We start from the raw sequence: 26,856 nt of genomic DNA, 5'->3' as shown, positions 1-26,856 counted from the left end.
GTTGGCTGCAGCACTGAGGAGCAACTTTTACTTTGAAGGCAAACCTGTTGCTCAGGAGGTAGAGCAGGTCATCTACTGGTTTCTGCTCCAGTCTGCATTAATAAGTTTCCCGGGGCCATACTGAACCCCAAATTGACCTCACATGCATTCAATGGAGTGTGACTGTTAGACAGAAAGCACTTAGGCTTAAAAGGTGCTTGAATAAAGGAGGCAGGTTGTATAAAGTGCTGTATAAAACCCGTTCCATGTACCATTTCTTGTTAGCATCGCGCTTGCTCGGCTAGTAGTTAACGTTTATTGGCAGACAAACATGAAAAACTACAGGCAATTGTGGCAATCTGTTAGCAACCTAAGCAGGTGAGATTTGAGGGTGATTTGCTTACGTTTGCTGTCAAAGTAAATGGTAAAGTGTTAAATGGTCTGGTTCTTCTACAGAGCTTTTTATCAGCACATGAGCACTAACAATGCTTTATCTTATTTACACACACATTCATACAAGCACTTTTTTCTACATCCAAGTACCTTCTATCTAATATTTACACACACTCCAATAAATGCATAGGGAGCAACTCAGGGTTCAGTACATTGCCCAAGAATACTTTGGCATGCAAACTGGAGCAGCCAGGGATTGAACCACTAACCTTGGATGACCTGCTCCAGGAACCGTTGCCAACCAGAGAATACACAGTTCCCTAGCAACTGGTGGCTGCGATCCAATCCAATACGGCAAATAAGCCTCAAGCAATGTTCGTGCGATGCCACGTGGAGGTAGAGGAATCACTGACCCATATTTTATCCTGCAGTGGGTGAAGTATCCTGATCATTTACATCAGGGGTGTCAAACTCATTTTACTTCACATTCAGCCCACTTTGATCTTAAACTGGTCAGACCAGTGAAACTCACCTTTCTCTTGGTGTAAAGCACTTTAACTACGCATTTAACCCATTGAAGTATCTTATATACAAACAAACAAATAGATTTTAAAGAAAAGCGTGTCAATACGACTCTTTGGGCTTAAATTGTAAGAAATAAATGTGCAAATTGACACAAAAAGTTCTGTTAGCTCATGCATACACTGTCCTATAATTATGTATGTTTCTGATGTAAACCAATTGTAACAAGCATACATTTCTATAGCAGACAGTAAAAAAGCAGGAACTGTCTGTCATTTAATTGTTTATCTATGGTTTGTTTGACACCCCAGATTTACATGGTAAAGTAAGGTGAGAACATTTTTAAGTAGCCTAATCAAATATTTTAAAGCTTTCCAGCTTTTATATCTGGACCCTCCTCGAATACTTTAAATCATAGGTGTCAAACTCTGGCCCGCGGGCCAAATTTGGCCCGCAGCCTAATTACATTTGGCCCGCGAAGCCATACCAAATTACTATTAGAGCTGGCCTACTGGTATTATACAGCTAATATATATATTGTTTAGTATTAAGCTTTGCTTGTTCCATATTCAGTTTTTCAGCAAAACTTGTTTGAGTCCATAAGAAAAGATTCATTCTTATATCTGGAGGAAGATTTTTTTTTTCAGTAAATATTAATGTTAGCCCGCGACTTTGTTCCAGTTTTGAATTTTGGCCCACTGTGTATTTGAGTTTGACACCCCTGCTTTAAATGATTCATAGTTCATAATGAGCCTACACTCGGTGCTCGTCTTCTTTTAAGACCAGTTTCACCTTTTCTGATTGGTTGGCCTTCACAAACAGAAGTTTAGGAGAGCAGGTGTGTGACACTGCTGTCCTCATAGTCATGTTATGTTCATGCTGAAGGCTCTGGCTACTAAACATCCTTCTCTGGATCCACAGCTGCACGAATCAGCTGTAGCTGCCTCATGTATAGGTTAAGGCGAAGGACAGAAAGCTGAAGGAAACACTCACTTCATTCTCAGAGGGGCTGTACAGATAGTTGAAGAAGATGGGACTCCTCCGGTGCATCCTGTTGATGCAATCCCAGATACAGATGCCTCTCCGGGCCTGCTTATCACCCTTATCCTCAAACAACAAGCCTGCAAAAAAACACACAGGGTAAGCTGACGAGGATGTGAAGCCATTACTGTTTTGACTTATGTAACAGCTTCCTGGGTAGCTGTGTGCATTCGTATCAGAGATCTAGTTTCCTTTATTTACAGTGACAGAAAAGCCAGAATCTTGCTACCCAGGGAAGTGGTGTTGACGGAGAGGGGCCAAGAATCTTTTCAAATCAATAAAATTATTGTGACTGTTAAGGAAACCACCATAGGTTCATAATTCTGTGTAACAAAGCATTTTTAGAGAAGAAGAGAATAAAAGATCCCCTCTGGTTAAAGGACACTGACCGTGTTCCAAGCGCTCGTAGTCAGAGTCCAACAGGAAGTTCTTGAAGCGGTTAGAGATGTGATGATAAGCCAGGAACTTCAGATAATACTGATTAAACTCAAACTCCAGAGGATGCTGCTCCAAAATCTACAAGGATATGAAAAGATGGATAAAGACAGTTAGAAGGAGGTCAGCGTGTGGGCGACAGCTGCATCGTGTCCCCACGTAGCGACTTCGCATCTATCCAGTGTATAAATGACCAATCGGAAACAGGAAAGAACCTCTCCCGCCTCTGTGAGGGCAAAGGTCAGTGATATCATCGCCGTCAGACACAATCCAGACTGAGCCAGCATGACTGCTGCTCCACGGTTCCCATCCAGCGGCGCGAGGTGGCCAATCACGGTGTCGAAAATTTGAGGCCACCTGGGTCTGCTGGCAAAAACAACAGCTGTTTTGGAGATGAGGCACTTCTATTTTGAGCTCTTGTCCGAATCCCCTGCTTCATCCCTCGTTTATAGCTCTCCAGACCCCCGGGTTCCTGCCAAACCGTCTTAGCTGCCAAGCCTTCGGTTTCAAAAGACAAATGCAGAAACTATGTGTTGATGTAAGTGTATGGGAGTGGGCCTGTGTGACCCGAGGAGACACAAAAAAAACCCCACTGCACTCTCTAAAGTTAGTATTTCAGAACAGACCCGGTTCTCTGGAAATCATCTGTGTGTTTCATTCTTAACTTGAGCCCCCTCTCCCCCTAGCCCACTTCCCCCAAATCCTAAAGCACACCCAAGCCTTCCTAGAGACTCTCAATCCCCAAAACTGTAATCTTCCACATGCGGCTGTAAACAAGCACTAAAATGTGAAGAAATGCCGAAACACGTGAACACGTACATACAGCTCAATGCTGATCACTGTACTCATGGAGCATCTGTGGAGCAGCCTCGCTGCTCACTCACCGAGTCCAATATGTTGTTGTGATTACACGTCCCGTGTTGGAAAGTGCTAAACTACAACAATGTACCATTACTGACAGCAGAATTGTTCGCTTTGACCCCTCGCTCACCTTTTCACTTTTCGAGGAATGTGATGAGGTCACGAACAAGCAATGAATGACATCCAGTCATGAGGGGAAAAGTGGAGAAGAGTCACGTAGCAGGGGCAGAGATCAGGGTTCAGCGTACCTGTGGTACCTATGGCAGAAGTGAGACTCACCTGGTGCACACAGTCCAGGAATTGGAGGAAGATGGGTGTAAAGCCGCTACCCTGGCTGCTGGGGCTCAGGTTGCTCCTCTGGCTGAACTTGTGGCCGAAAGACAACCATTCTTTCTCCAAAAGGACCTGAAAACCCTCAAGAGTCCGGTAGAAAGGATCGCTCAGGAGCTGCACCAAGGACACGACCTGCCGAGAGGAAGCGAGAAGGTGGCTAAGGAAAAACCCTCAATACACAAGTTCAACTTAAATGAAAACAAACACCCTGCAGTGTAAGAGCATGTTGTTCACATCACAGATAACTCTGGGATTAGTGGACAACATGTCCTATCATCTGAGCCAGAGCTGCTCCTCTGGAAATATTGAGAAATAAACACATTTTATGAACGTTTTGTGTGATGCATTTAGCCTTTCTTAGTAAGTAAGAAAAATTGATCATCAGCCAATCATATGGCAGCAACTCAGTGCATTTAGGCATGTAGTAAAGATGCCCTGCTGAAGTTCAAAGAGAGCATCGGAAGTGGGTGAAAGGGTATTTTAAATGACTCAGAGCAGCGTAGTTGTTACCGTTAGACGCGTTGATCTGAGTATTTCAGAAACTGCTGATCTACTGCAAGTTTTCTAAACGACCATCTCAAGAGTTTACAGAGAATTTTTCCAAAAGGAGAAAAATCTTCAGTAAGTGGAAGTGTGTGATAATGTACAGTAACCCGAATAACTGCTTGTTAAAAAAAAAGGTCATCCTTATATAACATCTCACACTTCGAAGTGGAGTGGCTACAGCAGCAGAAGACCACACCGGGTGCTGCTCCTCTCAGATAAGAACAGGAAACTAAAGCTACAGTTCAGACTGGAAAAACATGACTGGTGCGATGTCTCGATTGGGTCTGAATTTTGCAGTAAAAACGTGAAAGCACGGATCCATCCTTCCTTGCCTTCAGGCTGGTGATTTAATGGTGTGGAGGGAATTTTCTTAGTGCACTTTGGCCCCTTCATGCCAGCGGGATGGATCTGCAGCTGATAAATCTGCAGGAAGTGTGTGATGCTATCATGTCAATATGGACCAAAATCACCAGTACCTTGTTGAATTTAGGACATGAACAATCTGAAGGTAAAAGAAATAGGTATAGCTAAAATTCAGATTTCTATTGTGTTTATTGTATCTGCTAGCATACAGACTGATCAGCCACAAAGGAGAGGAACCCTCATTCACTCGTATGCTGCTTTAACAGGTACCTCCCACTACAACATCCTCCCCGATGACTGCAGCCTCTTCTAGCAGGACACTGCGCCTCACCACAGACACTAATAAAGGAGGTCTAAGTGGTGATCCCACCTTTAATCTTGGGTTGTTCTGGTGGCATGAAGGGCACCTGATGGCTTTAATGCTGTGCCTGATTTGCCAGTACCAACCAACCTACAACACGACCTACTTTTATTTAATATTTTTATCATATATAAGTTAAAACCCTTACATTGTGATAAATTAGCTGTTGAAACATCTTATTACTAAAGGAAAGCGGCAGCTGTTTCACCACATCTGTGCATAGCTTTAGTTTTTTCTACTTGTCATGGATGGTTGCAATTTAACACACTTTAGTTTTAAAAAAAAAATCTGGATGGCATGATTTTGCTTTCTATCCCCCCCTAAAAATCTAAAAATGACCCTTCATCTGACAGTGCAATGTTAAAATGATCATCTGCTATCAATAACATTTATATAACACTGGAGCTTCAGGCACACTTGAGCTCACTCCACGAAACACCAGTTGAGAATCGCTTGTCTACACATGCAATCTGGTTGGCCCACTTCCCTGCCCGCGTCTTCTCCAAGACGGCTAATGAGCCCTGACGCGTGTGGAATGAGCGGGAAGAACAGTGTATGGTTTCCCCGTGGGTTTACAGGAACATCCAGCCCTGAGTGGTAGAAAAAGCCCCCCGCAACCCAGCAATGAAATGAGCCCCCCTGCAACAGACTGAAGAGTGGATTTAAAAAGCGAGTGTGGAATAAGAGGGGAGGGCGTATAAAGGCAGAAGACAGGAAGAAGAAACCGAAAAAAAGAAAGAAGCATTCAGAAAGGCAGCGAGGACGGTTCTGCATCCTGCCTGCTGGGTGTCTATGGTCCATGGCAGGAGAGCCAGAGCATATGGAGCCCATTTGCCTGTGTGGGTCAATCTGGACCTGGCGATTTGGAGCCGGTGGCCCGTGGAGAAAGATGCTCTGGGCCGAACACGTGCCCCGCATAAGGGATCCACAAATTATACTTTTAAACAGCAGCTCAGGGCTGCACAAACCCCATAAACACATCTGAAGGACACACACTTGCAACACCATACATGTGCACTTTAGCAGGTCAGCATGGAAAATATGAGCTCAGAGAGCAAACATGTGAAGAAAAGCAGAGTTTAGAAGCGAACGGACACCGAGAATTGAGCAGGATCTAAACAAACTATGAGTTTTCATGAATTAAATCAGCACAAATCAATGACATAAGGCCTCGAGACTTCAAACATTTTCACTTTATCAACCCAGTCGGATCCACCAGTCAGTAAACTGAGTGAAACGGCCAGAAGAATCAGGTGCAGTCTGAACGGATGCCGTGGGTGTCCGTGGGGAATCCTTAAAAATGTGATCAATATCCAAAAATCACATTTAAGTGTTACAAAACGTGTTTTTTGCTTTCAGTCTTAATTTGTGAGTCTAGAATGACAGCAGGAGATACATAAGAAGTTCAGAGGTACCCTCTCCCCCTCACATTTAGCCTCTTTTTAAAAAGGAGACTCCAAAGCACTGAAGCACTTTGTTCATCGGAGTCAAAGAGACAATATTGCCGTAATATTGCAAAACACACTGATTAATAGCTCAACTGTATAAAGTGCTTTGAGTAGAGCACTCAGGTGGAGTAGAAAAACGCTAAATTAGAATGAGTCCATTCAGAATATGAATTGAGATTATAAGTAGTACTTTTGAATGATCTCTAGTTTGCAGTGATTGCAGAAGGGTTGATGGCATTCAAAATACTCGCCCTGTGTTTAGCGGTTGAATGACTGTGCGGCTGCATCTGGATCCTTTTTACACCCATGAGTTTGCATTTCTGCATTTCTTGCGTTTCTTTTCATCCTCGCTGAACACTTTGTCTCCACTTTAGTGCAGATGAAGGCTGATAATGAGAGATGCTCACCCTGATGGGGATCTTTCACTGGTTGGGCAAATATGTAAACCACTACACTTGAAAACAAATGTTAAAAGTTATTCATAATAAAGTAAACGGTCACCTATTTTCTGTTAGTAATTAAACTTTAATAACAACTTTTTAAACTCCAGCTTGTATCTAGAAAATCGATATCTGTGGAAAAATACCTAAAGGACAAATCTTGCACCGTTTTAAACCTCCCTCTGGATATTTTGCCCTTCTTCACATCTGTCCTGTTTTCTTTATGTATTTTTTATAAATGGCATTGGTGCATTTTTCTCACTTGTGTGGTAATGTCCCACCCGTCCTCCAGGCTGAGCAGAACAGATGAGCCACTGTCCATAAGCTCCACCAGAAACAGCGCCAGCTGCAGGATCTTCTGAAGCTGCGGGAGGCCAACATATGTGCATGTGAACAAATATACTAAACACAGACCCAACATTTATCCTCTCTGTGCATATACTGCCATGTTTGGTCTGCCAGTAGACTGCCTTCTTGATTCTCACAGATAGCATTTGTCAACCGTGTGGAATATGTTCAATTTAAGGCCGCTGGTGGTCAATCAGATAAACAACAAGATAAGGGGTGTCCTCTCACTGCATCGCTGTAAATCTGTTTCTCTTGGGAAAATGGCTTCAGAGAGGATTCACATAATTTATCCATTATGTGAATCTGATACACAGGATGAAGAGAAAGAGTGGACCGATGGGTCATTCTCACACGCTTTTAAGAGTCAGACTCCTGCGTTAGATCAGATGGTTTCTAGACCTGAATGCTGTCTGTTTGCAGATCATAAAAATGGTATGCTTTGTGTGTTTCATTACCTGCTGGATCCATTCGGAGTCTTCCAAGGCTTTGAGGAAGGAGTCCTCTGAGTCAGACGAGGTGGCGCTTGGAGCACAGGCCCTCAGCAGTTTTTTAAAAGCAGCTTTCACCTGCCGTGTGTCTGCAAAGTCCACTGGCACCAGCTCACAGTTCAGAGAGGAGTCCACTCGGAGGCCCTGCAGACAGAGGAATGCAAATTTCAACTAAGAGAAAAATACAACAGTGTGCGCAAAGTACAAAAAACAGATACAGCACGCCACTAAAAACGCTGCCTTTATATCAAAGTTAAAGGAAATAAAACGGCTCATTTCAGACCGTGGATGAACTGAGGTGCTGAGCGCAGCCCAGTGTGTAATAGATAAGAATTATAAAGCTGCGAATCGTGCAAACTGCAGAAGCGCAACATGTTTTTAGTCGACACGGCTCCTCGGCATGCTTCAACGGTGTGTGAAGTATGTTTCTTGATGCGTGAATAAAAAATAGAGAAACAAACTGAACTGTGTGACGCACTCGTGCACTGTCCTGCACTGTGGTGGACTTCGCCTTTAACCTCTTGCATGCTGTAACTGTTAAAGGAGGGGAGCAGTGCTGACGTCAGTGGCTTCTCCTGCAGATCAGAAGTCACTCTACTTGTGTCTTAGAGATTGCAGACAAGGACACGGGTAGCTGCACACTCCACGGGCGAGAAGTCATTCCTGTTACAGATCTGTGAAGTCTGCACGGAGCCTCGCGCTCACCGTCTGATGGCAAAATTTACGTCATTTGGACCCAAAAACAACACCAGCAGACTTTCAGACGCCAAAACTATAACACACCTCTCAGAGGTTGTACTGGCACAGGTGAGTCTTTGTAATTGTAGGCTTTTGGTAAACTGATTGAGTCATTCCAGCAAAGGTACTATTTCACTGAATCAGCACACTTGGATTAAAAAAAGTGAAAACTGCATAAATGTATAAGATTAAGTGTTTCTGCGAGTTTAAACACAAACCGTTTCATCAGATGTGCTAGTTTTTGACTTTCTCCTTATAATTCCACATGAATTAAACCAACATTTATCTTTTGATACATCAAACTATTCCTGTGCAAGACAACCTGGCCTGAAAACTCCAGACAAACAGCAATGTTTTACAAATCCATTTTACAGCAGCATGAGGCATGAGGTAGAAAACCCGTGTCTTGATGCACGCTCAATAATCCAGGTAAGGAAAGTTAATCTGTTCATGTGAACGCAGCGTTTTCAGTGAGAGAAACTGTTCATCCACTCATCCAGGTGACTTTGGTAAGACTGCAGATCCCCCTTAATCTTATAAACAGCACAGCCTCATTGTCAAAATCTCTGATCAACGGCCACGAATACTATTGACAGAGACTTGTGGCATCACAGGTGAAAGATGGTTCAGTGATGGTCTACGTCACTGAACCATCCATTAACTCCACCTCTACAGACTTTACAACATTTATGTTGACTCAGAAATGTTTAATTTAACTATATTTTGACTGCTGGGTCTCTGTTAAAAGTGGCGTTCTACTGGACTTCATTAGACCCATTTACACATCTACTACACCACCACCGATAAAACATAATTTAACACATATGACAGTGTAAGAAACATTATAGGTTTCATAAAACTAATGGAAGAACAGATGCACGGGGATTGCACAAGGCTGTGCAGAAGGTTGTGCAGGTGTACGCCATAAAGAGGCCACTGAGTGCAAATATAAAACGATATACTACAACAACTCATAGCAAACATGTCCTCTCAGTCTCCGGCCGCTTTGTTTGCATTCTCACCCTTAGATGTGACTTTTCCCCGAAGATGTAAAGGGCTGCTTGATGTTTGAGGAGTTGAGCCTGCAGACTGTGGCTCCCTGCAGGGGGTGCCAGATCCTTCCCTGCTAGTCTGGCACCCACGTCGGCTGCCAGCGGATGCTGACCGAGTCTGCTGCTGGAGCGCAGGCTGGCCCACATGCCTGCAAACATACACACACGCGAACAGAAGTGACACACACACATGCATGAGCCGGCTAGTTCGAATGCCAGAGATGTACACATGCTGTCAAACAAACTAAGACCGAATGATGAACAGCGCATGACATGCGAGCTACGTTTACATGCACAGCAGTACAACGGGTATTATGTAAACACCTTCATTCCTTCAGTCCATGAACAAAGCGACTGCTCTGAGAGTCGGATGTGCTGGGATATTAGAAGCAGAAGTTGCTGGAATTTTTAGCAAGTCAACAAGTCTAGATGGTGTTTCTCTGAAAACAGCATGCAACGCCTTCCAAGCAGCATGAACCACTGCCAGAAGGACGTGATTTTTCACAATAATCAGTTTCAGGCCTTTTTCGGTTGCACTTGCGGAGTTATCAAACCACAACTGTCAGCTGCTGTAGCCGGGTCAATTATACAAGAGCATAAATTGGTGAAGTTTCAGCGACGCCACGGTTCAGCACGTTTAAACCGACAGGCTTCGTAATTAAAGTTTACAATGAAAACCGAACACAAGCTGTCCGTTTTTTTTCCTTCAGATAAGATCAACAATGTAACTGTTCCCACCTGACTGACATACCTGCTGACTGTTGGTTAGACCTTTTATGATTGAGAGATAAACAGGAAACAAACAACGTCATCACCACTGCTGGGGTGGTCACTTCTGAAATGTAATAGTTTCCAGATAGTCTGCTTGGCAACTTTTTAAATCAAATTAGTAAAAAATAAAAGTTCATTTCTATTTGATTATCTTAAAAATGTCTCCTCATTAAGCTGCAGTTAAATAAGCTTTGCCCAAAGTTAGAACAGTAATTCTAAATGATTATTTTTCCAGGCTTAAGATGAAACGTAAGAAAAAGTACTGCTCTTGTCCTTGACGCGGCTAGCTCGTTTGGACTCTGGTTGCCCAGAACAACGAGCACAGATTTGACCAGCAGACAGAAGGTGATGGAAATCTTAAATCTTGATGAATGAATGAATGAATACAGCCCAGATGTTCAGATGTAAACCCTGTAAACAGATTGTGCATTTTCATACGCAAGCAAGGGCCATGAAAAGTCTGAGCTCCACTGACAAAATGATTTTGCTTTAATTAGATTTAGTTTATTTTATATGTTCAAAAATAACAATTGGAGCACAGAATAGGAAGCCCCAAAATATTGGCCACTGCTGCCGTTGGCGGTGGATTTCCAGGCGATTGTGGGCCACATACTTCAATCTAAAGTGGGTCAGACCTGTGAAATTCTCCTTCCTTTCAGTGTAAAGAAGTTTAACTACACATTTAATCCCTGAGGTATCTTAATGTGAGATAAAAGAACTGCAAGTTCAACACTACGTCTAAGAGTTATGAAGAAATGCTGCTGTAGAAAACGAGCGCTTATTTATTTACTAAGAAGTAATTGTGCGAAATTACAGAAAAACTTCTGGTAGGTCCCAGAAAGCCCTCTTAATTATAAAACAGAAACTTTTTGTTAATTCACAGAAAATGCCCTCTTTAAAAAAAAAAAGTGGGCCTATTGTGACAAAAACTAAATGATATTTCTGTATCAGATAGCAACAGGGTCTTTTCTGTCATATAATTTTAATGTAATTTTTCAAAACCATTGAATGGGCTGGATTGGATTTTTAATCCGGACCTTATGTTTGACACCCCTGCTGTATGATGTTGTGCTCAAATTTGGAGAGAAAAGTATAAAAACCATCATTAACCCCACATTTATTCTATATAAGCGCACTTTATTCCAATTAAAACTACACATAACTAGTTGCTCACACACCACTTGTCTAAACATGCAAAATATCTAAGAATTGTCATCTCAGATCTTTACTCGTCAACTAAATCCTACTCCTTTGAGTCAGGCTTACAGAATATTCAAGCTGTCTTTATTACACTGCAGGATCATGGGGGCCTCATTTTGTGTGATTCACGATTTGTTGTGCCATAACAAACAGCTCACCCCTCGCAGCCTTAACTTGCCGCTGACTGACCACAGTTAGTCCTGCTGAGCCAACACATTAACAATGGAAAAGACCACATTAGAGCCACCACTTCGGTTTGTGAAAAACCACAGCTCCCAGAGGAGCGCCCACAAAGTCAGTGAAGATTAGCACTGCGTCCCAGAAGGTCTTTGTGAGGGGTTTGCAGCACAGTGCACTGTGACGCTCGGCGCGGTTAGTGAGCATTTGCGTAGGTTAGGAGTGTTAAAGAAGACGAGAGGTGCTGTTATGAGTGCTGGCAGAGGAGAGAAGGAACAATCTCACTATACCTTGATTGGGGATTTTCTCCTTACTGGCAGGCTTTTGGTTTGAGTGAGTGAACAGTTTATCTCTGTACTCAAGCACTGGGTGGATGTTTTGTCGAGGAGACAGGGCGAGGGGGTATGGAAAACACAAATCACGTCAACATCAAATGAACCAACACGACCACCTATCCTACTAAAGATTTCAGATCACAGACTAAAACATGCAAATGAGGATCGGCCTTTATTTATTCCGAATGATCGAGTGAATGATGGTTGCATGCATGAACAAGATTGTTTGTGGTTTGGTTATAAATGATGGCGTGAAGACAAAAGGCTCGTATTTAAGCTTGTTTTTTGGGGCTTTTGCAGATAACACATGCAAATAAAACAGTAATTAATTCACATTAAGTTCAAGGCACAGTTTTGGATGGCAAATCCTCTGGATCTTAAGAGAAGACGTTACATAGTGATGGGTTAAGTAAAACCTTGTGTCATCCTTTTAGGGCATTTAAAAAAAAGAAGAAAAAAAAAGATGACTCACAGTTTCAGCGACGCCTTAAAACATTTGACCTTCATCTGACTAACACGTCGGACACTTTGTTTTCGAGAAATCACATTCCAGTTCGAGCACTCATCGCTATGTGTCAGCTTTGACGGTACATTAAGCTTTTATTTGATAAGTTACAATAATGCTAACGTGGCAAGAAATACGGGTCACAGTTAATGCAGTTAATGTAGCCCCAAGTTTCTCTTATGAGATATAAATCCTTAAATTTCACATAATTACATTTCTTCAAGTTGAAATTGGATGCATGTTTATAGCTATAAGGTACAGATGGCCCCAAAGATAACCAGCAAATAGCTGCTTGATACTTTCAGTCTGGGGAGTAATGCTTCAGAGGTTACCCAACACTCATAATGTACGCTGTAATCACAACTCCTTAAAGTATGGTGTGTCTGAAGAGATCTCTAAGCAGAAAGCACAAATCCCTGTTTGCTGACTTTCTTTCAAATAACTATGTAATTGTAACAGTTCTGGTGTTTTATATTTCACCAGGCAGCAAGGACGCACATGAAGTGCCAAGCAGGAAACAGAGAAAAGCACTCACCTCCTCTAGTAAAGCTGTTTGAGAATGGGATTTCTAAATGGACAGGAGCCATCTTTGGCATCCTGGATATCCTCCTTTCACTGCCTGGAAAACATTCACACAGCACACAGGTGTCCATTACAAACACACGGAGTAAACAGTGAGACATGAGTGAGATCTAAGAAACAAAATCAAATTTGATTTTAGGATCACTCATTGTAGCAACTTTTGATCAGACTTAAATCCCAGTTTTCCCATTAAGAACCGTCAATGTGACCCGGGTTATTTAAACACATGAAAATTCAGTTAAATCGTAACCATGCACAGGATTTGTGCTTGTGTGTGTGTGTATAGAGTTTATTCAGGATACAGGCAGAAGGAGGTGAAGTCAGAGGAGATGGATTGGGTGGTCAGTGACCTCAGGCTGTTTTTTGATTCTTACACAACCTTTCATTGTACAAAATTTCCTTCTTAACTTCAATAAATATCACACTCTGTAACGCTCCCATACAGTCACTCTCCCCTATTGCACCCATACACACACAAAGATAAGGTGGTAAAAAAAGACCTGCTGACCAGAGCAAACACAGAAAGGAAGAGAATGACTACCTGAGAAAAAAAACACAGAGCCGCAGAAAACTAAAATAACTTTGTGGAGTGCAAGTCTGCAGTTTTTCTGAAGACGTGAACTCTGCATGGCCTCTTGTCCCTTTTGAAACGAACTTGTTCCCCCCCCAAGAAAAAAAAAATTGTAGTACAATTATGGTCAGTGTAACGGTGCTATAAACGCTATAAAGCGGCATACTGTAAAGTTGTCTGATATAAGGTAGCTGGATTTACTGGAGATTTACACGACTTGATGGTGGAGGTCAGCCACAACCCGAGTAAAAGGTTGTGCTCTTTCTCATGCCCTACAGTTTGACCAACAGCCTTTAACGTTCACTGATAACACTGATGGCAGCCGTCCATTTATTGTACATGTCCTCATTTCAGGCACACGGCACAGACCATGGGTGTGTCTTTGTGGGAAAATGGAACGAGAGAGACGCCGTCAGTGTTTGACTTACGCCGAAGATTTAAGGCTCAGAAATCAAAAGAACAGAAGCATTTTGTCTCCGTTAAGTCAGAGACTGAAACAGGAAAAGGAGTCAGATTCTCACATCACTGAGAGAAGTTTGAAAAAGCCTCGCTGTTGCCAATCTTAAAATTGTGAAACCGCAGGAAGGTTCGGCCTAAAAGTTGGAACCAGTGAGTCCATGGTGACGAAAGGAGCTACCTCAAAAAAATTTAAAGATAGTTCTCAGATAGAGTTCACAGATTATATCTACCACTAATTTCTTCCCATGGAAATGGTCAATATACTATTCTTTGGTTCTAAAATTGATGAAAATGTGGGCTGTTTCTCAAAAGAAAATACATTAAGAATAAAACATGCAAACCATGGCATAACTGGGACTGGGTCTACCATCAGCACAGTGGACAGAAAGTAGGAGATGCATTTTAACAGATGCCAACACGAATCATTATGAACCTTTATGGTGTTTGTGAGACATAAAATATACAGTGAACATTACAATCTTCTTGAAGTGTACCTGGCGAGAGGCCTATCAGGGAGCGGTTGGTCAGGGTGTTGTTTCCATTCATTTTAAAGTAGATCGGGATGGAGTCCAGAATAGCCTGCAGGTACTTCTCCTGTTCAAGACTACTGGATGAATCCGAGGATGAGGCAGGGGCTAAAAAGAGAAAAAAAGTGAATGACTTCTATAATAAAAGCTGTTTGAATAACAGACTTCGTGATAAGAGTTTTATATGGAAGATTTATATGAACATTAAAAGTTTTTTTTCCACTAGTTCATCAGAAAATCATTTACAAACAGAACATCTGTGCCTGTCAGCACGTAAGCACACCTGTTGAGGATGGGTTCTGCGATTTGAACAGCCCCACTACACTCTTGCCATGAAAGCCTCCTGAGCGGAGCAGAACGGCTTTGGTGCGCGGGTGTTTCCAGCACACAACAGGCAGACGGTTGTGTCTGAAGCAACGGGCTACTTTGTGTAAACCACTGTCCTGTACAGCCTGAGGAACAACCAGCAGTCCCGGGTAGCTGTCACAGAGAGAGAAAGTGTTAACATCTGTCTAACATCGGTGAGCTGCTGCAAAGCCACACAAATATGACCGCAATTAAAAAGCCTCCTGCAGAGGTTTGTGTTTTTTTTCATACAGATAAGAACAATAATTCAGTCAAACATCCCCTCCACGGGCCTTTTGAGATTCTCAGGCTTGCCTACTTATGAAATCGGTGACATCAGCACATGTAGTGTAAATAAGACAACCTCTAGGTGAGAGGCGGTGTACCTGCGGCACAGCGAGTAGAGTCTGTTTACGGCCGTGATCCTGAACTGCTCGCCGGACTTGGAGCGGGACGAGTTGGCGGTGATGGTGCCCATTCCCAGACGTTGGTAGTCACGGAAGCACGACTGCTCCACAAGCTGCTCCATGGTGGACTTCTCCGAAGCTCTCAAAGTGCTGCTGGGTGGCGGCTCACCATCGTCCGATACTACAACACAAACAGCATTTTCTTCAGTTTGCTTTCCCCCCTTTCCCATTCTTCCACATCCAAAAGTCACCACATTAAAATATGTCGCTTCTCACTTGAAATATCGTCATCTTCATGCCAGGTCATTCTGCTGCCTCTGTCATTCTTCTTCAGCGAGGGCTGGCTACCTCGGCCCATGGTGATCTTTCCAGCCCTCTTTGCTCCCTTGACAATCGTCTTTGACAGTGTTCTGCGAGGAGTACAGAGCAGAAATGATTTACTGTGGCATCAAAACCCACTCATAACAATATCTCAGATAACAATGTGTGAGACTGTGTGATTCATGCACGGAAACAACGCTCGGTGATCTGGCACGCACTACAAACCTGAACCCAGTGTTTCTCTCTTTTTGCTTTGGAAGGATTAGCTGAGGTGCTGTTTGTCCTGCAGCAAATGCAAAGGAGCTGAAGATGGACTGTGGGTAGCGGATTCTCTGCAGGTGCTTCCTGAAGATCTCCACCATCTCTGAGCTCACCTCCTCATCAAAAGCCACTTTAATCAGCTGCAAAAGACAGACTGCTTAATCACACAAGCAATGATTCAAATATAGCATTTCAAGTGCAAACTGCAAAGGTGAAAAATGACGCAAAAACTGACATCTGTTTTTTTTTCCTTTTAAACCTGATGCGACCAGTGAGGGATAGGTCTGCTGAGAAACGGAGGGATGCTGCTTTATCATTTATGTTTACTCCAACAAGGACCTCAATTTACAAGAAGAACTTCAGGTTGTATTAAAAAAAGAGGTAAAACGAGCAACTGAGACCATAAAATCACGAGGAAAGAATGACAATGACACTAATCTGACCTAAGTTCAGTTAGTGCACTTAACCTCTAGACCATGTTTGTGCTGTTTGTGCCTTTTTAAATACATAATCTTACACATAATACGGACTGCTGTGTGTTTACTTGAACTAAGAATCCACCCCAGAAGTTGTGCTTTAGTTTTGGTGAAATTTTTTTTATTACTGTATATTATTTAGCACTAATTAACTGTAATTGCACTTTGATAACCAAGCTACGGAGAATTATTTAACTTCTCAAACATATCTGGTGACTTTGGCTCCAACACAGAACAAAATGCCAAAAGACCAAAAATGCATGCCACCACAAACCAATGGATGATGTCACAGTGTTTTTTATACGGTGGGGCATCGTGATGCACTTCGCCAAGTTGATTTAAGAGAGATTTAAGAGATTTGCTCATCTGTACCAATCTGCCCACATATGGTTTCTGCACAGACACGTACACGCACAGAACAGCACAATAAAAACTGTAGAGATGGCCACACAACTCAAGTGACCTGCACTCACTTCCATCATCCCTGGCAGTAAAAAGACAGGAATGAGCCATAAAATTTTTACAACGGTACATCCAAAGAGTAAAAACACATGCTTGGCTGAAAATTATAATGATGTGCCACACCGAATGTTTGGATGTTACAGTGCTATTAGTTGTCCACTCTTTTAGTTTGTGATGTGCTTTTTTTTTTTTTTTTTTTTTTAGAATCTTTTGCAGCTCACTGAGTAACAAACGAGATCCAGTTCATAAAATAATGTGAAATAATATTTGAGTTCCACATATTTAGCTTCAGGCTTCATCCTCTCCCAACCAAGCAATTGAACATCGCGTATTCATGCTAATTTGAGAGAAGCGTGCTTTAGTGTCTACCTGAAACGTTGCAGAGCGGAGCTGCAGGCCTTCCTGCATGTTCTGCTGCAGCTGGTTCTGGATGCTGATCTTCTTCTCTTTGGTCAGAGTGGACACTGGGAAAGCTCTGATCACTGCCTGCTCCCCCACTGCATACAAACACACCAGCATCTCATTATTATACATACAACCCCAATACTGCATGCCCATGATGTTTAGTCCCTCAGGTGCATTAATGCCGTTGGCAGCTAACATATCTGGACAGGTGCCATCCGTGCTGAAAGGTTTTAGAGCAACATATGCTCCGATCCAGATTACATATTTTTTAGGGAACACTAAACTGCATACTGCTTCTATTACAAAAACATGGCTTCATGGTAAAAGACGTGTGTGCTGAACTGGCTTGCCTGCAGTCCAGACCTTTCACCAAGTGAAAACATTTGGCGCATCATCAAATGAAAGAAGACAAAGAAGACCCAGGACTGCTGAGCAGCTAGAAGGTTATATCAGACAACAATGGGACAACATTCCTCTTCCAAACGTTCAGGAGCTGCTCTCCTCAGTTCCCAGACATTTATGGATTCAATTAGATTCAGTTCAGTTTTATTTATATACCGATGAATTACCACAACAGTTGCCTCAATGCTCTGTGGTTAAAAGAAGAGTGGATGCTACACAGTGATTTCTTGAGACATGTTGCTGCTATCAAATTCAAATTTTCCTTAAACATGTTCTGTCTTTTTAAACATTTGATGTTTTTTATGTTCTGTTGTGATTAAAATACGAGATTAAGAAATTTGTAAATCACTGCATTCTGCTTACATTTTAAAACAGCGTCTCAACTCATCAGGATTTGGGTTAGTATCCGATGCCCCGTACTGACAAAACAGACTTTTGCTTTTTTAGTTTAACACTGAAAATTAGCTAATAAAAACAAAACACATGAGTATTTTTCCATTTTATTGAGACTGTTTTTGTGGTTAAGTACTCACCCAGTGGATCGTGTGGGATGCCTTTAAAGATGACGCGGTACGTGGTGAGAAACAGAGCTCCCTCTGCTGGCAAGATGTGCGGGCCCCCAAGGAGGCCCCCTGTGGCCTCCTCCCTGCCATTGGGGTCCAGAAGCACCCGCAGCCCCTCCGCAACCAACTCCTCTCCAGGAAGCAGCGCTGGACGCAGAATCTTAGGCTGAAAGGTAAAAGCATAATAACCCATCACGTGCAGTGCCAGACGCACCTGTCTACGAACACATGCGAGATCCAATTTAGACATTTTTCATTGACAATAAGTTGCTCAAAATTAAGCACATGTGCGTCACTGAATCAGATTTAAAAGCCTCAGGAAATCAATTTGTCTTCATAATGTCAAATCACAGCACCACATGAATTTCTTGGACAAACTTAAGCTACGCACAAACGTCATCATTGAATTAAAAACAAAAAACACCCCACACATCTTGCAAGCACACTAGTCATCAAACGGCGTTCAGAAATCAAACATCCAACAAAAACAAATTCCTACTCTCCGCAGAGGCCAATTTACCATTTCTACTCTCCTGAAAAACTCATGATCTACTTTTTAAGTGAAAATGTTTCTGTTTTATGCAGCTCACTGAACTGAGTAAGGACTGGTTTTCACTTTATGTCCTCAACATGTCAACATCTGGAAACTGACTGATGTTCTATAGGTGAAAAAAGTGCATCACAACAGACCTTTGTAATCATATAATTCAAGAAGCAGCTGATGCACAGAACATTCTGTTCCCTCCTTTAATCATTTTGCAATAAAAAACAACAACAACAAAAAAGGTGCAGTAATGTTACGTTGGAACACATACTTGTATAAGCGGCGTCTTTTAACAGTAAATACCTTTCATATTTGCGCGAATGCTGATTCAGCTGCAATGGCTGAAATTAGTTTCCGTTTAAACTCGCTTTCCCAGAGACGCGTGTGACTGACTCATGTCTTTGTTTCGCAATTTGCTTGATAATTAACTGGCTGCCGAGTATCTACTAAAGCGGTATCTACTATAAGTCAACAGTCAGGTCTGCACCCTGCGCTGCTTCGGCTCCTTCTGGCCTCCACAGTCAGCAGAAACACTCAGTTGTTCCATTGTCACAAATGTGCACGAGGAGGGACGTTAGATCATTCACAACATTTCCCATTAAGGCCACAGCTGACCTGTGGGAGCGAAGCTCCGGCCATGAGATAATAATAGCTTCTTGTCCTCGAATGAACAGCGAGACCAAGAAGAAAGTCCCTCTGCACCTCATTACTGCTGCGAGCTCGGCTGCTTATTGTTGCTGCACCTTAAAAGCACTGCTTTCCTTCTTTAGGGTTATTGCTGCCATTACTACTATTCAGACTTGTCACAAAGCCAGAGTCGGTGTTGTTTACACACTTTCAGCATGATGCTCGCAGCTAGCAGTCCAAGATGGAAGCCCTATCCGACACATAAACATGTGAGTAGCTAACCAAAAGCTGCAGCAGACAGACAGCTCACTGCTGTGTCCAGGTTGCTCCCTAAGCAGCATTGGCATAATGTTTTAATGCATGTATAATTGTGTGATTTATCAAAAGCTGGCAGGCGTGTGGTAGAGCGAGGTCCAAAAGACTAAGTGGTAAAATATGAAAGTGTGATGATATCTGGAAAATGCTGGATGACATTAGCTGGATGCAGAGTTGCAGCAAACCAGACCAAACTGAGCACGTGGACTAAACTAAGAGACATGAGTAAAAGTCTTCATTAAGTCAACAGTGCAGAAGAATACAGTGTTTAAAATGAGTCTGTGGTTGTCTGTGTTAGCTCTGCACAGACTGAAGACCTTTCATCCTGTTTCAGCTATAGCATGCTCCCCTCTGTAACCCTGATTTAGATAAGCGGAGGAGGACAATGGACTGGATGGATGGAAGCATTATGTCAAGTAATCCAGATTTCTTTTTCTCAGTTATCAATAAAACATAGAGTATATATATAAAATATAAACATCACCACAGTAAATGGACTGATTCTCTCACCCATTCACACAAGCACTTTCTTCTATGCTTTTAAGCGCTTTCTAGCTAACATTCACGCACATTCATACCCCGATGGATGCATCGGAAAGCAACATGGGGTTAGTATCTTGCTCAAGGATATTTGGCATGCAGAGCGGGGAGCCAGGGATCAAACCACCAACCTTCCGATCAGTAGATGACCTCCTCTACCTCCTGAGCTACAGCCATAGTGACGTCAGCTATTAACCATGGCGGGGCGGAGCTCACTAAGAAACCAGACACGCCATCAGGAAAGTGTTTACTGAGGTCTTAAACAAGTAGCAGTCTATAGACTTTTGTACAATTTGATTTTATTTTGCAATCAAAAGATTCACCCCCTGCTGGCCAGTGGTGAAAATGCAGGATTTAAGGAAGGCTATACCCATCTTTTAAATACAGTCTATGACATAGAACCAGATGCCTCAGACTCAGATCTGCTTTTTCATATTTGCCTGTTCAACGAGTTCTTTTGGCATATAACTTTTAGCTTGCGCCTTTGTTAGATGATAAGTATGTGATGAAAACTTAAATTAACAAACTATGAAATGAATTTTTAAGTGTGTTACCAGTGGACTCCTCACCCATTTGTAGTAACTTGCAATAATATGGGTCAAGTTCTCTATAGGTTATTATTATAAATGGAATAAAATGGATCTAAAAAAAAAAGGTCTGCCCAATTGATCTAAAGTTTGTCTATCAGACAGATGACTCTAGGCTTTCTCCTGGAAACTACTTGATCAGTTTTTTCCCCCTAATTGTACTGTCATTAACTTCGAATGTGCTAACTAAGGCCTGCACAGTGTGAGCTGTAGCTCTTGGGTCTTTTGCACTTTCTCTGAGCATTGCTTTGTCTGAATCAACTGCTGATGATCAATTAATCAAGTGCATTTGATTAGCAGCATCTGGCTGCTGTTTACCCTCCTAATTCCTATGGAGGCAGTAAAAGTGTATTTAGTTTTAATCATTTGAAGACTTTTTTAAGTGAATGTAGCTGCATAAATACTGTATATACAGCTGCTGGGTCTATGTAGCATAGAGTCCCAGCAGCTCAGTGAGAAACAGCACTCACCTTCTGAATAGGAGGTAACCTCCTGCTCTCGCGGTGAACCGCCTCCAGCGCCTCAATCTGCATAGCTACAATGCCTGTAGGTCAGAAGCTGGGGTCAGTTACCATGTGTGTACACACACACACACACACACACACACACACACATGCATGTGTGTGCTTTCTATCAGGCTGTGTATTTACAGGTTTTGACATGCCAGGAGTTTAATGAGCTCACAGGCCTCTGTTGCTGTTGGCCTGAGCTGAGAAAACACAAATCGGAGGTTTTACTCTGAATACAGCTGAGGGAACCAGGGTGGTGACAGAGAGTGAATAAATACAGTTAGTGCTGTACCTGGGATCATGCTGTGCAGGCTCTTAATGTGCTCCTGTGTCACGCCGCTCTCTGTGCACACCTTATCGATGAAGCGGGCCACAAACCGAACCACAGAGTTGGCGACGTCGCTGTTTTCCGAGTCCTCAAACCCACTTTCAGTATCAAAGCTCTCTGCCACACTGCCAGCAATGCTGCAAACACACACGATGACACAATGAAAATGAGAAAGGTCAAGCCACCATGCCCATGAGGAGATCTGATCCTAGATGTGAGAGTTGTGTGCTGACAGACATGGATTTAAACATGCACTGTGCTAAAGAGCAGTGAAGGTGAGAGTGATTTGCAGCTTGGCATGAGCTGAGTGCTGATGGCTGGATCGCTGGCTCAGACTCTATTATCCAAGGAGAATGTTTCACATGAGAAACTGATGCAACCTTCCTTTTGAATGCACAAATACTAAGTGATGAAATCCAAATGTCCTCTGTGGGAAACAAACAAGTCTGGGGTGAAAGCAAAAGAAATTGAAAGAACTTTTCCACATAAATACATTCTTGGCTGCAGCTTTTCTCTCATCTTATTATAAATAGAAACAAAACACATTATAAAATAGCGACATTGTGTTCTTGTGCAATTAGGAACAAAATGTAAAAAACTGCAAAAAGCTACATCCTCCTGACCTTCAGGGAAACAAGAAATGACAACGAGAAAATCTACATGAATACCTTTCGGTTTTCAGGGGAAGACGTTCAAGGAGGGGATCTTCCCCTGTTTAATTGACTCCACAGTTGGTACAGAACATAGGAAATCACTCCCACTCTTATTTTGTTTGGTTTGGGTGAGTACAGCGTAGCTCCAGTATAAGACAACCTGATGGTTTTAAAGTTTCCAGCAGAAGTAAATGAGCCGCACACTTGTTTCGTGCAGTAGCGATGTGAGCCCACAGGATGGATGTGGTCCGGAAACAGAAGGGGAGCTGCGATCCATTTGGCTAAATAGGAAGGTATCATGTAGACCGCAAGCTCTGCCACATCCACCCACATGCTTATCATCACCTTATTAAGAGAAGCACACATACTCCCAAATCATGAAACCCAACCTGGAAGTTTCCTTCCAGATAAGACTAATCGCTCTACCTTGCAAATACAGAACAAGCCAAAAAACATTAAAAAGGTTGCAGTCGGGTTTAAGATGTTAAACCGCTCTCCTGACCTGTTTGTCACAATGCTGTTACTGCCGCTCTCCCAGTCAGTTGCAGGGGTGTTGCGCAGCAGCTTGTTCTTGCTGCTGTCCAAAGGCACCAGCAGGTAAACCATGAGGCTCGCGTAGTGGATGGCCTGGCTGAACACGGTGCTCTCTTCGTTCTTCACAAGCTCCTGCTGCTTGTCTTTGCTCAGACTGGGCCATAAACGCAGCTGCTCTGCTGCTAAGTCCATGGCTGTCTGCTCTTCATCTCGGTCCGCTGCAGGCATGGCACCAGCATCCTAAAGGAGGTAGAAGCAGAAAATAAACATCTTAACAGACTCTTAAGCCTCAAAACAAAAACTTGTTTTGACATTCAGACTGTCTTTGAATGTAACTTTAATAAAGAAGCCAAATGTCATGGTTTGTTGAGCTACTTAAAACCAAGATTGCTTTGAAAAGCATTATTTTGCATTTATATTCGGATATTTGCTTGAAAACTACATATTAGTAATAAATTATAATAAAATTATTTTCTCACTCTGATTTTTAGTTTAATAGACTTAAAATTGTTACAAAATGTGCAACAGTCCCTCCTATCCCTGTTTTACCTTTAATGTGGCGGTGATGCCCCCCTTTTCCTCTGGGGTGTTAAGATAAAGGGCTCGGATCTGGCTCTGTACTTCGCTGTAGAAAGTGGCTTCCCAGAACTGCTGGTTGGTCCAGATGGGATGGTCCTGTATGCAGGTGTAGGCAAACTGGTTCACCCCCGGAGCCAACTTCTACAAGGCAAAACGGAGATCACACAGTGAGGACAATGTGGACAAAAAAAGAGAAAAGCAGCAAGATTACACAGCAGGCTGTTTGGTGGTTAGTTTTCTATGTGGGGCTGATTTTTCACTGGATTTGTGACCGACTCTGCATGTTTGTGTAGACACGCGATCTTGTGTAGAAAGAGAAAAGAGCCCTTGTGAATTTAAATCTTGGGGGTTATTAAATGACTGACTGATGGAGTAAAAACATAAAAAGCAACCTCAAACAAACAAAAAAAGGATAGAAAAAAAAAGTTTATGTCGGCTCTGAGAATAAAAGACACTCACCAGATGTTTGACTGTCGGGCTTAAAAACAACGGATGACAGTCTCATTGTTTACAATTAAATATATGTTAGGATAACAACTTAATTTCCTGTTTTCATAAAATCGAATTCATGTATCAACTAAAAACCTGACAAAGTCAATCAAATCCTTTTTCATCCCCCGTGAGGACAAACACACTGGAGCATGTGGCTCCACAGCCAAACAAAGGCACAAAACTTTATTTTAAATTCTGATGGAAATCAAAGCGGGAACGCAAATCATCTGCAGTACTCAGCAAAAGTCTTGAATCAACCCTAAAGACTTGGAATTTGTAAAGTGCTCTTGAGCAATAGTTCTCCAGCTTTCTGAATAGCTATCAAAACTTTTCTTTGGACACTGGCTGCTTTTTCAGTATTTTTGAAGAACACCTTCAATTTTCAATCTAACAATGATTCCAAACACACAGACAATGGTGTAAAAAGCAAACCTAGATAGAAATAAACGCTCAAGTGAACACCATCAGTCATGGTGTGGTCTCCCCAGAATGGAGATCTCATCATCATTGCAGCAGTGAGGGATCATTTTGAGAGAGAATGGAATTTAAAAAAAGCAAACATCCAAAGAAGAGCTTTAAATGTCTTTCAATAAATCTGGCGATGTATTCCTGAAGGCTACTACTAAAGAAATTACAAAAAAGTTTACCTAAGAGTTCAGGCTGTGTTCAAGCATAAAGCTGGTGATTCTTTCATGTGTGTTAGAACTGTACAGACTCTGTTTTTGCCTGATATGCTGTTTTTTGTAGTATGTTTAAACAGGTTTCAATAAATCATTATAATTTGTGTGGTTCAAGATTTCTTACTGCATAAACACAATTATCAAGCCATGAAAATACACACTGGACTCAGGTCTAGAGCCTAAACGTTTCTCTTTTTGTTCTCCTGAAGATGAATACAAACACTCCCCCAGCCTGAGCTAAAATATCCTGCATGCATTATTGGAGATATAACTTCTTAAACAGATAACAACTCCTACTGATGAAGCAGCACACGTTCTTGTGCCTACACTAGTGAAAAACAGCAGCGTTGTTGTTTTTCACTAGTGTAGCCCAAGCAGTGAATCACCTGCTGCTTACAAAAACAGATTCTGAACACACTGTACCGTCCTCAGCACAAGACATGAACGTTGCTGCACACTGTACTGTAATAACACGTGTTTAACCACGCTGGAAGTGGTGGGGAAACAAAAAAATAAATCAATCACGCCACGAACAACACGATCCAAATACAAGCACGGCGTGCCATTAAATTATCATCACAAACCAATCGCCCACAACCGTCCACCTCCCTTCAAAGTCTGACAGCCATATGTAAGGCTGAAGGCTTTTATTAGATTAGCTTCTGAACCCTCCCCCTGAGCCGGACACAACACGGTGGTTTCTATTATCACTTTATAGTTTGCCTTTGAAGGATGAGAACTTTGGAGGTGGGGGTTACTGTAATTATAACAGACAGAACCAAAACAGTTTTATTCCCAGTGAAATGGGCCAGAAGCCAGAAGCCAGGAGAGCTGGGAGCTAATGCCCGCAGCTGCAAGCACATAGCACTGATAACGCAAGTCTTTCTGGAGCTGTGTCTTGTTAGCGGTTTATGGGTGTTAACAGGTCAGCGGTTTTTCTTCATAATTCAGACAAATGTGGTTTTCCGCCTTAATAACACATGTAATTGAAGAAGAGCTGGCAGGTATGTCTTACTGTTTAAAAAATGTGTAGGTTAAACCTCTTGAAAGAAAGAATCATTCTGACATGTTGACACACAACCGAAGCCGAGCCCTCCTCCGCTCGTCTCCTAATATTAGATTACCCAAATGAAACCGCTTTTTCGGGAAACATGACTCTGCTGAGTGCAGCAGATTTTCACGAGTTTTCAAGGTGTTTAAAATAAGAAGCAATAACATCCTGCTGGCTGATGACAGAGGCCAAGACAAATTCAAATGATCACAATTTAGAAAAAGAATGTGAAATAACAGTGTAGGTTACTAAAGGTCAGCTGTTTTTGTTGTAGCGTTTTACCCTTTATTTAATGTTTTAGGTGCATCATTTTACATTGACTCAAACCATGAATACTGCAGTTATATAGTGCAGCTCTGCAGTGGTAGTGCAGATCCTGCACTGGTTGGGGCATTTCTTTGTGTCTCCACAGGTACCTTCAGCACCACAGATTAAAGAGGCAGGATATACCATGCAATGAAGAACTGATATGATATTAAGATATACACTCACTGACCACGTCATTCCACCTGTTCAACTGCTGTTAACTCAAATATCTAAATTAGTCAATCACATGGCATAAAAATAAACACTGAGGCCTGTAGGCATGGTCAAGACGACATGCTGAGGTTCAGAAGGAGGATCAGAAATGGGCACAAAGGTGAATTAAATGCCTTTGCTGAACTGCTGATGACCTGAGAATTTCCCACACAACTATCACTAGTGTTTACTAGTAAATGTCTGGAGTCAGTCTGCCAGCTTGAGGTCAGACTGCCTCGAGCTGACAGAAACTCAAGAGTAACTTCAAGTAATTCACCTGTTAAAACTAAGGTAAGAGCATCTCTGAATGAACAACAAGCAGACAGAAGTATAAAACCAATGTACCATCACCTAAGAACGGGAAACTGAGGCTACCAAAACAGAAGATTAATGTCTGATGAGACTCAATTTCTGCTGGTACATGGCATGTTATTCAGTTCAATTCAATTCAGTTTTATTTATACAGCGCTAAATCACAACAACAGTCACCTCAAGGCACTTTATATTGTAAGGTAGACCCTACAATAATACATACAGAGAAAACCTCAACAATCATATGACCCCCTATGAAAAAGCGCTTTGGCGACAGTGGGAAAGAAAAACTCTCTTTTAACAGGAAGAAACTTCCGGCAGAACCAGGCTTGTTTATGGACGTAAACAATGGTTTAAGGCTGCTGCTGGTGTCATGTTGTCAGGTATATTTTCTTGCCACACTTATCCATCCCTTTATGACCACAGCGTACCATCTTGTGATGCCACAAAGTTCAAATGATCTCAAACT

At 42.3% G+C, this 26,856-nt stretch overlaps 1 protein-coding gene across 2 annotated transcripts in view; it reads right to left on the bottom strand.

Annotated features, from left to right (window-relative positions):
- The window catches only part of sbf2 (SET binding factor 2), a 103,868-nt gene that overhangs the window by 7,310 nt on the left and 69,702 nt on the right, over positions 1-26,856 (bottom strand). The window contains exons 18-36 of one of the 2 annotated variants that reach the window (XM_006780170.3): positions 23,304-23,474; positions 22,723-22,994; positions 21,532-21,704; positions 21,201-21,274; positions 18,088-18,283; positions 17,117-17,244; positions 15,774-15,949; positions 15,504-15,637; positions 15,207-15,408; positions 14,759-14,955; positions 14,443-14,583; positions 12,872-12,955; positions 11,787-11,861; positions 9,319-9,497; positions 7,526-7,702; positions 6,985-7,086; positions 3,511-3,696; positions 2,325-2,451; positions 1,888-2,015 (exon numbers count right to left, since the gene is read on the bottom strand). In XM_006780170.3, the coding sequence (XP_006780233.2) occupies positions 1,888-2,015; positions 2,325-2,451; positions 3,511-3,696; positions 6,985-7,086; positions 7,526-7,702; positions 9,319-9,497; positions 11,787-11,861; positions 12,872-12,955; positions 14,443-14,583; positions 14,759-14,955; positions 15,207-15,408; positions 15,504-15,637; positions 15,774-15,949; positions 17,117-17,244; positions 18,088-18,283; positions 21,201-21,274; positions 21,532-21,704; positions 22,723-22,994; positions 23,304-23,474 (2,922 nt within the window). The remainder of the gene's footprint in view (positions 1-1,887; positions 2,016-2,324; positions 2,452-3,510; positions 3,697-6,984; positions 7,087-7,525; positions 7,703-9,318; positions 9,498-11,786; positions 11,862-12,871; positions 12,956-14,442; positions 14,584-14,758; positions 14,956-15,206; positions 15,409-15,503; positions 15,638-15,773; positions 15,950-17,116; positions 17,245-18,087; positions 18,284-21,200; positions 21,275-21,531; positions 21,705-22,722; positions 22,995-23,303; positions 23,475-26,856) is intronic. The other variant, XM_006780171.3, reaches the window with a different exon arrangement.

The sequence above is a fragment of the Neolamprologus brichardi genome, chromosome 1, assembly GCF_056152115.1.
Source record: "Neolamprologus brichardi isolate AB-2024 chromosome 1, ASM5615211v1, whole genome shotgun sequence".
Classification (NCBI taxonomy): domain Eukaryota; kingdom Metazoa; phylum Chordata; class Actinopteri; order Cichliformes; family Cichlidae; genus Neolamprologus; species Neolamprologus brichardi.
Note: the sequence above shows the minus strand (reverse complement) of the source record. Positions and strands in the feature narration are given on the sequence as shown.